At 36.6% G+C, this 12,159-nt stretch overlaps 1 protein-coding gene across 3 annotated transcripts; it reads left to right on the forward strand.

Moving 5' to 3' along the window:
- Window positions 1-2,393: 2,393 nt before the first annotated feature.
- Window positions 2,394-10,958, forward strand: LOC107743411 (CUE domain-containing protein 1-like). 3 transcript variants are annotated; one of them, XM_016556630.1, is made up of 11 exons: window positions 2,394-2,630; window positions 3,842-4,427; window positions 4,517-4,647; window positions 6,394-6,520; window positions 6,919-7,150; window positions 9,064-9,129; window positions 9,427-9,516; window positions 9,607-9,751; window positions 9,979-10,037; window positions 10,145-10,217; window positions 10,303-10,958. In XM_016556630.1, coding segments are annotated over exons 2-11 (1,233 nt in total). In that variant the 5' UTR covers window positions 2,394-2,630; window positions 3,842-4,118; the 3' UTR covers window positions 10,304-10,958. The 3 variants fall into 3 exon arrangements, with proteins under 3 accessions (XP_016412116.1, XP_016412117.1, XP_016412119.1); XM_016556631.1 differs by having other exon boundaries at window positions 9,607-9,700; XM_016556633.1 differs by lacking the exon at window positions 9,064-9,129.
- Window positions 10,959-12,159: the final 1,201 nt, after the last annotated feature.

A 12,159-nucleotide genomic window follows, 5' to 3' on the forward strand; every position in this document is an offset into this window, starting at 1 on the left:
TTGAAGTTGTTATGGTATTTGAGGTGATGTGCAACTTGATTGCCTCAGTATTAGTTTAAACGCTATTGTTAAAGTACTTGACTGTCACCTCCCCTCTGCACTGTTCCTTCCTGTCCTCTCTTCTTCACTTTTCTCTTTCTATCTCAGCGGATCCAGGTCAGAAACAAGGACAGTGTCAAAGCCCTGCTCGTGCTTTTGGTTCAGTGCACACCATGCAACTGTTCCCTTTTTCTTTGGACTGAACATTACAAAAGCCTTCTTGTATTAATATTTGGGAAAATGCTTGCATCTTTTCTGTGCAGACTGCAATTTATTTTCCATTCTGTTCCTATAAAATGAATTAAAACAAAATCTTAAAAATTGTTTAAGCAACTACTGGAATTTATCCTCATGGGTTTGGCCCCATTAGAGCTAATGATAGCATAGTGTAGAGAGGTGCCAGTGAACGTGCTGCTACTTTTATATGTAGACAGCAGGCGTGTGTTCTGACATAAGCACTAACCCACAGACAACTCCTGTGGTGATAACAGCTCTCCTTGTCAGACACCACAATCTGCCCGCTTGGATTTCACTCTCCTCTTGGCCGCTGAATCAGCCAGAAAAGCATCTGAATTTGGCAGAGTAATACAGAAAGGGAGACTAGGATCATTTTGGCAGGGGCTAGCTTCTAAATTTCATTAAAACTTTGTTTATAGCTCATTATTAATAATGGGGTTGTCGTATGTCTGCCAGCTTCACACATACTGTATGTCCTGGTCCAAAAGGAGTCAAGAAAGATTCGTTCAACTTTTAAAGAAATAGTTCACCCAAAAATAAAAATTCTGAAATTATTTTTTCACCCTGCACTCTTAAAAAAAGGTCCTTTATTGGCATCTATGGTTCCATGAAGAACCTTTAACATCCATGGAACCTTTCCATTCCACAAAAGGTTCTATATAATGAAGAAATGTTCTTTAGAATATTGAAATGTTTTTCACACTAAGAATATTTTAAGAACATTTTAAGAATATTTTCAGTTATTTTAAGAACTGTTCACTGAAAGGTTCTTTGGGGAACCAGAAATGGCATTGGTGCGAAAACCCCCTTCTGGAACCTTTATTTTTAATGTTAAAGTGAACCTGTGTGACTGATTTTCTTTCATAGAACACAAAACATGATTGTGAAAACAAAACAAATAGATTTTTATTTTCCCATGCAAAACCAATGAATAGTGACTGAAGCTTCAAAAGCACTATAAAAGTATCATAAAATTAGTAATGACTTCTTCTAATGTCATATGAATCACTCTTTTGAGTCAAATTAGTTGATCTGATTCATGATTGATTCACGAAACTTATTGATTCATTTCTTGAATTCAACATACTGACTCAGTGATTCAGCAGTTCTCAATTTAAGGCCCGTTCACGCAGAAGATGATAAATATTATATAACGCTATATATAGATATAGTTTTAAACATCATTCTAAGTGTAAAGGAACAGCAGAGTCCACACCATAACGATAACGACATGGAAGATCAGTATAGCTGGAATCACTTTCACAATGATTTTTTTTTCAGCTGATGAATGACAAAAACATTGATCGCCATTCTGAATCTATTCTGCTTTAAAGAGTGTGAGCATTTAAGGCAGCAGACAACAAAACTGCAGCGTTCTTATTATGAACAGAACGCATTGGTGTGGATGCTAATATAGTTATCGTTATAATTATCGCTCTCGGTTTGAACGGGCCTTTATAGATTATTGTAGGGGAAGTATGTTTTGTAAAAATGTAATTCAGCTTTGAAACAACATGGAGGTGTGTAAATGATGACAGAATTTCTTCCTTCACACAATTGAATTCGGTTTGAGTTTTGTATCCGAAAAGCTTTACACTTACAGTGCAGCTTTTATTGATTTCATATCAAGTGTGTGACAAACAGCAAGATTGACTGAAGCTTTTAATTGGGTTTAGCGCTTTAACACCACTGCTGTGGTTTATTCTGAGCTTCCTTAATGAGTCACTTACTCCGAGGGTCCAACGACTGCGAGATTGATAGTTGCGGGGGTTGCCATGGGGTCAAGGCCAGCAGACTCTGATCACATTGACTGCTGATGATGGCCGTAATTTAAAATAACAAGCTTTCCTGTGTTGCACCAGAAGGATGATTGCCCCCATTATGATGACATCTCCACCATGCTGAGATCTCTTTCACAATTATCAATCAGATCCTGCGCTGTGTGGCATTCCTCTGGCTCTAATCTGTCTCAGTGGGTCACACGGACCCCTGCTAAACCGATATCAGCTCAGCGGGCGTATTAACTATGGATGACGTCAGTCTTTGCTGTATGTTATTCTCAAGGGCACAGTCGCCCTTCTTTAGAAACACATCACTAAGCTGCTACTGTTCCTGAGCTCGCTGGCGAACTGTGCCAGAGTCTGTGGCTATATTTAGCGCTGCCTGTTTGGTTTTGGGTGCAGATTCATGTGGAGAGATGACAATGGGAGCGAGGGATATCCGAACCTCTCCGATGACGGATTTTATGGAGGAGCCTATAGCCTGTGATGGGAGCTAAAGGTTTATCCTGCTGGCTTTAATTGCTTCCTGGTGGATCTTTTGGTGTGATCCTGCATCTCCTCAGCAGAGAGACGGTAAGTAGGAAATAGATACATATAGGGGCATGTGAAGCACAGTGGACATACATGATTACATCATGAGCCCAGTGTCCGATCATGTATGGTGTGAGGGCAAAATGTGCCCTTTTGAAGAGTTTAATACCTATCCTATCTTTTATGGAAGCCTTGTTTGTTAATGACCCTGATCCATTTAATGTCAAATGGGGACCATTCACTGTATGACTCATGTGTGTGTTAAAATTATAAATTTTCTTAAAAAATTAAAAGAAAATCAAGAAAAATTTGATCAACCAAAAAAACCCAAAATGTCCGCACACTGAAAGACATACAATTAGACCAAGGCAAGGGTCTATCACAAAAGTGAGCACTGAAGAAAGCATGAGCTGAAACGTCTGCTCTTTGGTCTGTTTTTAAGACACTTTTCACTTTTGTCACCCTATAGATGTTAAATTAAAGTAATTTTTGTGATAGACCCTTGCCTTGGTCTAAAGTAAAGAACTATAACCATTTCTATAATGGTATAATTATAGAAATCTTTCTATTTATTGTATAATATGCAATAGAATTTTTCATATGATATGATATTATATTATATTATACTCTTGCACTGATGTTAAAGCCAATAAATACTGAATCTGCCAAAAATAAATAAATAAAAATATAGGTACATGCTGTTTTTGGGGCCTCATATTCAGTATTGTTACTGTTAAATAAAAATAAATCTATTAAAAATCATTTTCGTTTTTTTAAATAAAGCTTAAATATACAATATAAACATTAGATGAAAAACTTACATTTTAAATTACATGATTGCCTTGCTGACTAACTGAAAGAAATAATAAATAAATATATAAGGTTGAAGTATTAAAATTATTATACTAAAATAAAATAAATAATAATTTATTAAAATAAAAAATAAATGAAACCTATACAAAATATTTAAAAATACATGCACAAAAACAAATAAAAATGACAAAAGAACATAATATAATAAAAAGTCAAATTAAAATGAAAATAAAAATTAAAAGCATATTCAAAATATTAATAAATACTATAATAGTATATATATTAAGTAATACTAAAATAACAGTGTTCATATTAAATGAGAGACTACGTGGAATAATTGTTATATTTAAAAAATATATATTTTCACACTATCCATATTTTTTTCAACAATACTTTTTCTGAATAAAAGCAATGGTTAACATTTTGCTGTTTTAATGTAGGTCTTCAGAAGTGGGCCGCTGTTTGTACTTCGCTTTGAGGGTGACTGTGAGAGTGAGAGCAAGGCATTCTGGGAATCCCAGCCAGCCCTGGATGTGGTTGAGTCTCAGCTATCAGCAGCAGAAGAAAAGTTTATCCAATGCTGCCCCTCTGTATACTGAAGCTCACCTCCAGAGGCATCATGAGTGGATAACGGGCGTGGCCGGAGGCGGTGCATAGGTCAAGGGGTGGGGTCACTGCGGTGGATGGGCAGTTTTGAGTGGGAGGGAGGTGCTGTAAATGATGACCAGTCTTTTCCGCCGGAGTAACGCAAACAGTAACCATGGCAGCGGTACGCGAGGGAGCGACGCTGCCTCAGGAGAGCTCAATAACAGGAGGCCTCCACATCAGGTCCAGCGTTTGGAGTTTACCCAGGCTATGGACGACTTTAAGACGATGTTCCCCAGCATGGAGCATGAGGTTATCGAGTGTGTCTTGAGGGCCAACCATGGTGCTGTCGACTCCACCATTGACCAGTTACTGCTGATGAGCTTGGACAGCCAGGCCACAGATGACAGCTCAGATTCTGAGGACAGCATTCCTCCAGAGGTTAGTCTAGGAACTTTTATTAAGACCTAAAAGTTTGGCATTTTTAGATCTTGGTACACAAAAGAATCTTCCCATCTAATCTCCTGCAGATCCTGGAGAGAACGCTGGAGCCGGACAGCTCAGATGAGAAGCCTCCACCTGTCTACGCGCCGCCCTCCTATGACATGCACATCTATGACAGAAAACATCCCGCAGATGTTCCATCCACACCACCACCCAGGCAAGAAGAACAACTAATCATGTTTCCTGTTGGAAAAATTACTAATAATAACAGTAGACTTTAATCTGTGAGAGAGACATTGTATCTGCATTCACTTTGTTGAAATGCTTTTTATGTTGACTTGAAAAATTTCAGCTACTATTTATTCTTCCTCTTCTTCAAACCGAATTATTTTGATGACAGACTTTGGACCAGGCATTTCAGAATGACTAAAACAACATTTGAGATGCTGTACAATGAGATTGGCCCACTGGTTATCCAGTCAAATGATCTGCTGATGCAAAGTCACATAAGATTTTTGTTGTGCATTAAGGAATTTATTCGGTAAATGTGTTTCCATTAGAGTTTGTCTTTCTGTTGGATAAAAAATGTATCCACCTCATATTGATCCACAATTTAAGCTTTTTCTTCTTCTTCTTCTGAGACCAAATTTGTAAAATTAATGCAGTCTAGGCTATGATCACCAAACTCTGCACAGATCTTTGTGCTGTTCTGACTACATTTTTTCTAACTGATCCAATTTATGGAATTTCCATAATGGACTTCCAAACAGGCCCAAATTACCACAGACTTCATTTGAGGGTGTGAAAACTTTCATACAATAACTCCTGTAGCTGTCATATCAGTAGCAAAGCCTAAAAACTGGGATAACGTGCTAAAATATATAATTTAAAGTTTAATGTTAAAATACTCTGAAACATGCTAGCAACATGCTAAATTATGCTAGCTAAATGTTAAAACATTCTCGCGATGTGCTAAACCTTATAACAATAACTACTGTCAAAACATGCTAGCAACATGCTTAAGTATGTTAGCAGCATGCATGCTAATGCTAGCAATGCTATGCTGTCAATGCCAAGTACTGTCTATATAACCATTTTTAACTGATGTGCTTTACTTCTCAAGTTTACTCTGCTGCTTTGTTGTGTGAACAGTTTAAATTGACACTTTCTTTAGTGAATAAACTGTTTCTAAGTAAGTCCCTTATTAGCTCGATGTTACTACATCAAAGCATCAAAGTCTTGAAGACTACATAGTACATTCAAAGTTGATAATTTCACTTTTTTAAAAATTGGAATATCGCATAAAACATTTGAGAATCAAAAGAACAAAATCACTTACTGGGAAACTGGAGCAAGCATCAATAATAAAAATGAAAGTTGCTGCAACTGGAGAAGCCACTGTAGCTTCTGATTTCCTACATAATAAATTACTTGCGTCTCAGAGCGCACAGACAAAATCCAATAACAACCGCCAGTTGTCAGGTTATCTAGCGTTTGGAGCAGGATACCTGATGTTTGGGAACGCGATTGTGTGGGACAGTTTTGTGAGGTAACCAAATCATTTTGATGACAGACTTTTGCTCAGGGACTTCAGATTGACTAAAGCAACATTTGAGATGGTGTACAAAGACATTGGTCCACTGGTTAGTGCACTCATCTAATCATCTGATCTGTTCAGGCAAAGTTGTGCACTGAGGAATTGATTCCACCTCAGTTGAGCGCATACGTTTTTATGCACATTTTAGGATTTTATGCACAGCTTGGCATTTCCATCAAGCGCACAAAAAGTCTCATAAAATATACGGATGGAAACAGCTACTGACCTATTAGTGTGTGAACTCAGTAAACAACAGTGTTATTTATTTAAATCACAAGATGAGAATCCCATCAGGCTGAAATTCTAATTTCAAGAGTGTGTTACATAAGAAGAATTAGTTTTATTTTATACTCATTATTTTGTCAGGTCCGATGATTATCTCCCTCCTGGGCATCAGCAGGTCGGCAGATACAGGAACTGGAATCCACCGTTACTAGGCAACCTCCCTGATGACTTCCTGCGTATCCTGCCTCAGCAGTCAGAAAGTCTTCAGGTGGATTTATAAACCACTAACATGTATTCTGTATTAACATCTTGGCTAAATATCATGTGTTTACATCAGCAAACATTTAGATCCAGATTCAAAGATTTAGATTCAGATCCAGATTCAAATTCCTTCCAAATTCACTGGGTTCATACAGTGGCCATATCATACGTTTAATATTTTTGTTGCATTTAATGCATACCATTTTTTCAGCCACAATTTCATTCAAAATTACACACAAAAATCTTGAGTTTACAACAATAAGCATTTAATATTGATTTGAGGGCCTCAGTTAATGTCTAAATTCAGTAGCTTTAAGACCAGACAAGGGCAATTAATTTGTCTCATAGTTGATTTTTTGATGTCATTTTGGTAAAAATGTCATTAGTGATTTCTTTCTCCTGCAGCGTTCTCAGAGCAACCTGTCTCAGCCTTCCTCCTCCTCCTCTTCCTCCCTGTCATCCCTAACGCAGCTTTCATCCAGCAGTAGTGCCCTGTCAGGTGGCGTTTGGTCATCTGAACAGGACAGGAAGTTGAAACAGTACTTGGAGGACGAGCGAATAGCCCTTTTTCTGCAGAATCAGGAGTTCATGAAAGAGCTACAGCGGAACAGAGACTTCCTCATAGCTCTGGAGATAGGTACACACACACACACAAATATGCTGACCTCAATGTGAATTTCATATTGACTTCTATTGTTTATATAGTCATGCTGTAACGGAAGTAGCAACAGAATTTTTCCTCCATATTGTGATGAACATCTGAGTTAAATGGATTAAGTCAAGTCAAGTCACCTTTATTTATATAGCGCTTTTAACAATACAGATTGTGTCAAAGCAACTGAACAGCATTAATTAGCAGGTGTTCTGGATCCAGACTGAAGCTTGTGTAAATCCTAGTTACCACGGGATGTCAATCCCGTGGCAAAAACAGAGAAACAAATAGAGACATAATTAGCGTAGCTGCTGTTCCAAACAAGCAAAATTGATTTGTTTATGGAAAAGAAAAAAATGAAAGGCAGAAAGTGGTGGAGTTTAAGCAGACTAAATGATTGGAGAGACCAACATAGATCACCAGAGAGAAGTCTGCTGCTTTACCAGAAGATTTTATTATAACATTTTTATTTTTTAAATATTACAAGGCCAAAAATTTTTCACAATAAGTTTCAATGCATTTACAAAATAGAATTGTATATAACATTAAATTACAATTAAATTAAAAGTATATTACACTACTATTCATATGAATTTATTTATACTTAATTAAATTCTATTTAAGTTATACTTACTGTAGACCTAATCCTAAATTCTTAGACATTTTTTATTATTATTTTTCATTATTTAATTAATTAGAAGTGAATTAAATGGATTTTTATCAAATTTTATTTGTTTGTTTTTTTCGTTACTATGATGAAACTTTTCAGATATTTCCCCCCTAAAGGTTTAGTGTAACTAGGTCAGAAACACATTGCACACTGTCACTCAAACACTCATTTTTCAAACATACTTCACATAAGATGAAATAAAGTTTGGATTTCTCGATGTGAGGAAAATCTGTCATTCATACAGGGTTTCCGCGGGTCCTTAAAAGTCTTACATTTAGTCAAATTTAAGGCAATAAAAAGTCTTAAATGGTACAAGAAAGTCTTAATTATTTTGATTTCAAGAGGTCTTAAATTTGGGAACGGAAAGACAAGAATTACGGTATGACTTAATGTGAAGATTAAACTTCAGAAGGCCATGATTTCATTGATTAAACAGGAGCGCTGCACATTTCAAAGTCACTGCTTTGAGTTCTGCTGCTACTGGAAAAACGTCTGTATTTCTGCCGTTCCGAAAGCGCCACCTGCTGGCAGAGAATGAATTAGCATTTTCAATAAGCCCGTCTGCTGTTTTTGTTCAGACCAATGCAAAAATCAACCCATGTTTTTATGCAGCAAACCTGCAGTTGTAAATGTAAACTGGTGGATCGAAAAGAAGAAAATGCATTAGAAAAATCTAAACAATTAAGACAGTAAAATATATTTATATCTTATTTAATTCATATAATAATTGATTTATAATAATTGTTTCAATTAATATAATAATTTATACTTTTGATTCATCCATTTTCTTAAAAATGGTTTAAAGTCTGAAATGTGAAGTTTATAATTTTATAAAACTTTTTTTTTCGTGAAAACCTGTATCTGAACTGTAAATCATGCTTTTTACAGTCATTTTACAGTTTAATATGTTACTATAGACATTGCCCAACCCCGCTCATGTGGAATTAATTTTATTTGTGCAGGTCTTAAAAAGTCTTAAATTTGAGTTTACAAATCCTGCAGATACCCTGTTCATAGTTAAGAATTCATAAACCAACATTGTATTCAAGCATCTTTTTTTTTGCCATTTTTACCTATTTTGTGCCCCCTCAAAGTCTTGGTTCCTCCAAGAACAGCTTCCATTCCTAACTCACTGTGTGCAGCGTTGTGTTGTTCACTCCACTGTCTCCACTCTGGAGCGGCTGATCTTCACCTGCCCTCAGTGACCCTGTTACCTGCTGTGTTTTAGATCGTCAGAGGTGCGAGAAAACACAGTGTGGTCATTCATCCGCTTGCACAGAGAACTCCGCCGAAGGTAGATTCCCTTCATCTTCATCCATCAGCCATGTCTGCCACACAAACACTGACAGGAAGCTTCATCTGAACCTGTCTGTGCCGCCACATAAAACAACACACAGATAACAGCCTACAGGGACCATATTTTACACTTTTGCAGCATTTATTTTTTTTATCATAAGGTTAAATTAGTCTGTTTAACGAAAAAATACAATTCTGTCATTATTTAGTCATCTGCAGAACACAAAGGAGAAAATGTGATTGGTACATGTGAGCAGTCATATGTTGACACGCTCATGTCTAACTCTTGATGTAGGTGATAATTGTGGCCCGGGGTCTGAGGAGGCCTGTTCATCAGTCTCTGACGATGCCTTATTCCTGGAGAAACTCAAGCACATGGGCAAATGTAAGAAAACACAGACCCGAAGGTTAACAGCAAATTCATGTAATGGCTTGAGCTCTCGCCCCTTTTTGATCACTGCATTATTACCTGCAGCTACAAGGAAGAAGCTTTTTGAAATTGCTAGATCATTCTCGGAGAAGACCAGAAGAAAGAAGTCCAAAAAGCGAGCTCTGTCCAAACACCATTCATATCCTCACATGTCCAGCCCTGACAGTCGCTGCCTGGAGTTTGCATCTATGTATGTTGTGTAGAGAATGAGTTCTTATGTTTTTATTCAACTATTAGTTTCAGTGTAATGTCAGTGCATGTCTAAATTTGATTATTCGATCTGCTTGTTGTAATATCTATTGTATGAATTAACAGGTAAAGTTTTGAAAGTTAAAAGTGCTAGAATACATCTTCTAAGCTATATGGCGTTGTAGTATATTAAACCTGTAGTGTGTTTGGTCCTTGACTTCCTCTCAGTCTGGGCTCTGCAACCTCCACCGTCAATCTCCTGGAAGAAGTAGAGGGGCCGCCTTCAGGTAAATATTCTCTTTATCTAAATACAATTGTGAAATGTATCAGCACTCCATAAATGTATAATATTTGGTGAAACCTTGTAAAGTGGAAATGTGTTTGTGTCTATAAGCTGAGGATGACAGCCAACTTAAGAGACTCTCAGGAAGAGAGGAAGGGGAGGAGACAAAGGAAGTGATGTCATGGTAAGCGCACACAAATACACTAAACATCTTTACATCATTGGATGAATATAGATAATTGGCACATATTTTTTATGATCTCTGACAGATGGATGAATCCTGTCCAGAGCAGCCAATGGTCTCTGCTTTAGAGAGCTTGATTCAACAGCTCTGAAGACTAAAGCATCATGAAGATTGAGATTTTACTCATTAGTTTCCTGCAATGCTTTATTAAACCTGAGCCATAAAATCAACATAGTTCTATATTGTTTGTAATATTCTGGTTCAACAGTCTAGTTTCTGACTGTCATGCGGTGTAGCAGATCTGGTGGTGTTTAGAAGAATTCTGTACCGGGACAGTGCTCACGCTGTGCTGGGACTCAGGACTCGGAACATCCACAAGCACAAAACCTCATTGCTCAGCTTGATAAGAAAATCTGTGTTTATCTCAGGAGAATTTAAATGGCCTGGAGCCCAGGTACAGTTCCTGTCATGTTTATAGATAATGCTCTTTCCATTTCTCATGATCTTATTTGATAGGTTTTACTTTGATAACTGGGTGATTGATTAAAAATGTGTTATCAAATTTAGTTGCTATGTTGCTATGTGTTTTCAACCAACTCAGAATTTAAAATCATGCTCAAGACTTTTTCAAAAATTCTGCTTCTTTACACCATTAATTCCTGAAATTAACAGTCATATTTTATTCTTAGTGTGAAGTAAGGTCTGTTTGTGTGTATTTACACTGGATAGCAATTATTAAAACTAAATTGTAATTTTTACAGTTTAGAGCTGTCAGCTTACTGTAAATTGATATTGATTTTCAGAGGATCATTTTGTTTGTTATTAAATGACATTTTGAAAGCAACACATCCTTGTTTGTCCTTTAATTATTAGTTTGCAGAAGGAATAAAACTTTTCATATGCACAAATTTACAAAGTCAAACATTTAGGACGATAAACAGTTTTGTTTCAAAACGTTCCTTTTGTTTGTCTCTGCTTACTTGGGTTGTGCTGTTGTGCTGTAATTCTTACAAGAACCAGTAGAGGGCGCCACATCATATGTGCCATAAGGTCAAACCATAACGGGATTTTCACATTTAAAAATTAACATAATTCTTTTACCCATTATAAATATATATAAGGAGCACATAGACATTTTTTTCCTCAGTAAAACGTTTTACACATAAAGAAATTCATAGCACGTCTCACAAAATATCTTTGAAATCACTGACATTTACATAAGATGAATCTAATATCAGCACTCTTGTAGAAGCTTATTTGTTTTACATTGCGGCTCTCCTCATGGGGGCAGAACAGACGTTCCAGTCATATGACAAACTGAACTCTCATTTTATATTGATAATTTCCTATTATTAAACACTTTCCACTCATGGAATAAATCAGTAAAGTTTGACTATAGAAGATTTTTACAATGGCTTCGGAAAATGCTAACTTTTGCTTTTGAGTGATGCTGTATCCACAACGCTAGGTGTCAGTATCATATCATATCATATAACTGTCTACAGTAACCAAACTAAACAGCAGAAACAAACCACTCTAAAATATATGCAAATAGATAAAGAGAGGCTGATAGAAATGTATTTTGCCTATTTTATTCGAAATTAATGTTGGCACTGGTGACTTCGATTGTTTGTGACACTTTATTTTCCCTGCGCCATCATATTTGACCTAGATCAGGTAGCCTACCTATAATAAACGAACATGATAAACAAGCTCATGCTTGCAATTTGGAAATTGCTGTAACTGTCCAGCAGATGGAGCTATACACCAGTGCCTTGCTGTTCAATGTTTGTTTATCTCAAACACCATCTGATTTTTCTTTTCAGTCATAATCTGTCATTACTGTGAGAGATTACCTTTATTTTGCTATCAGGAACAGCCTAAACACCTGTAGGGCCCCTAAGAGAGAGAGAGAGAGAGAGAGAGAGAGAGAGAGAGAGAG

This window comes from Sinocyclocheilus rhinocerous, unplaced genomic scaffold (genome assembly GCF_001515625.1).
Source record: "Sinocyclocheilus rhinocerous isolate Xijiao unplaced genomic scaffold, SAMN03320098_v1.1 scaffold106, whole genome shotgun sequence".
Lineage (NCBI taxonomy): Eukaryota > Metazoa > Chordata > Actinopteri > Cypriniformes > Cyprinidae > Sinocyclocheilus > Sinocyclocheilus rhinocerous.

Excerpts from the sequence above, each read along its gene's own strand:
- LOC107743411 (XM_016556630.1), top strand. The coding sequence starts at position 4,119 with ATGATGACCAGTCTTTTCCGCCGGAGTAACGCAAACAGTAACCATGGC. Across the intron at positions 4,648-6,393 it reads CCATCCACACCACCACCCAG|GTCCGATGATTATCTCCCTC; the intron begins GCAAGAAGAACA and ends TTATTTTGTCAG. Across the intron at positions 10,038-10,144 it reads AGTAGAGGGGCCGCCTTCAG|CTGAGGATGACAGCCAACTT; the intron begins GTAAATATTCTC and ends TGTGTCTATAAG.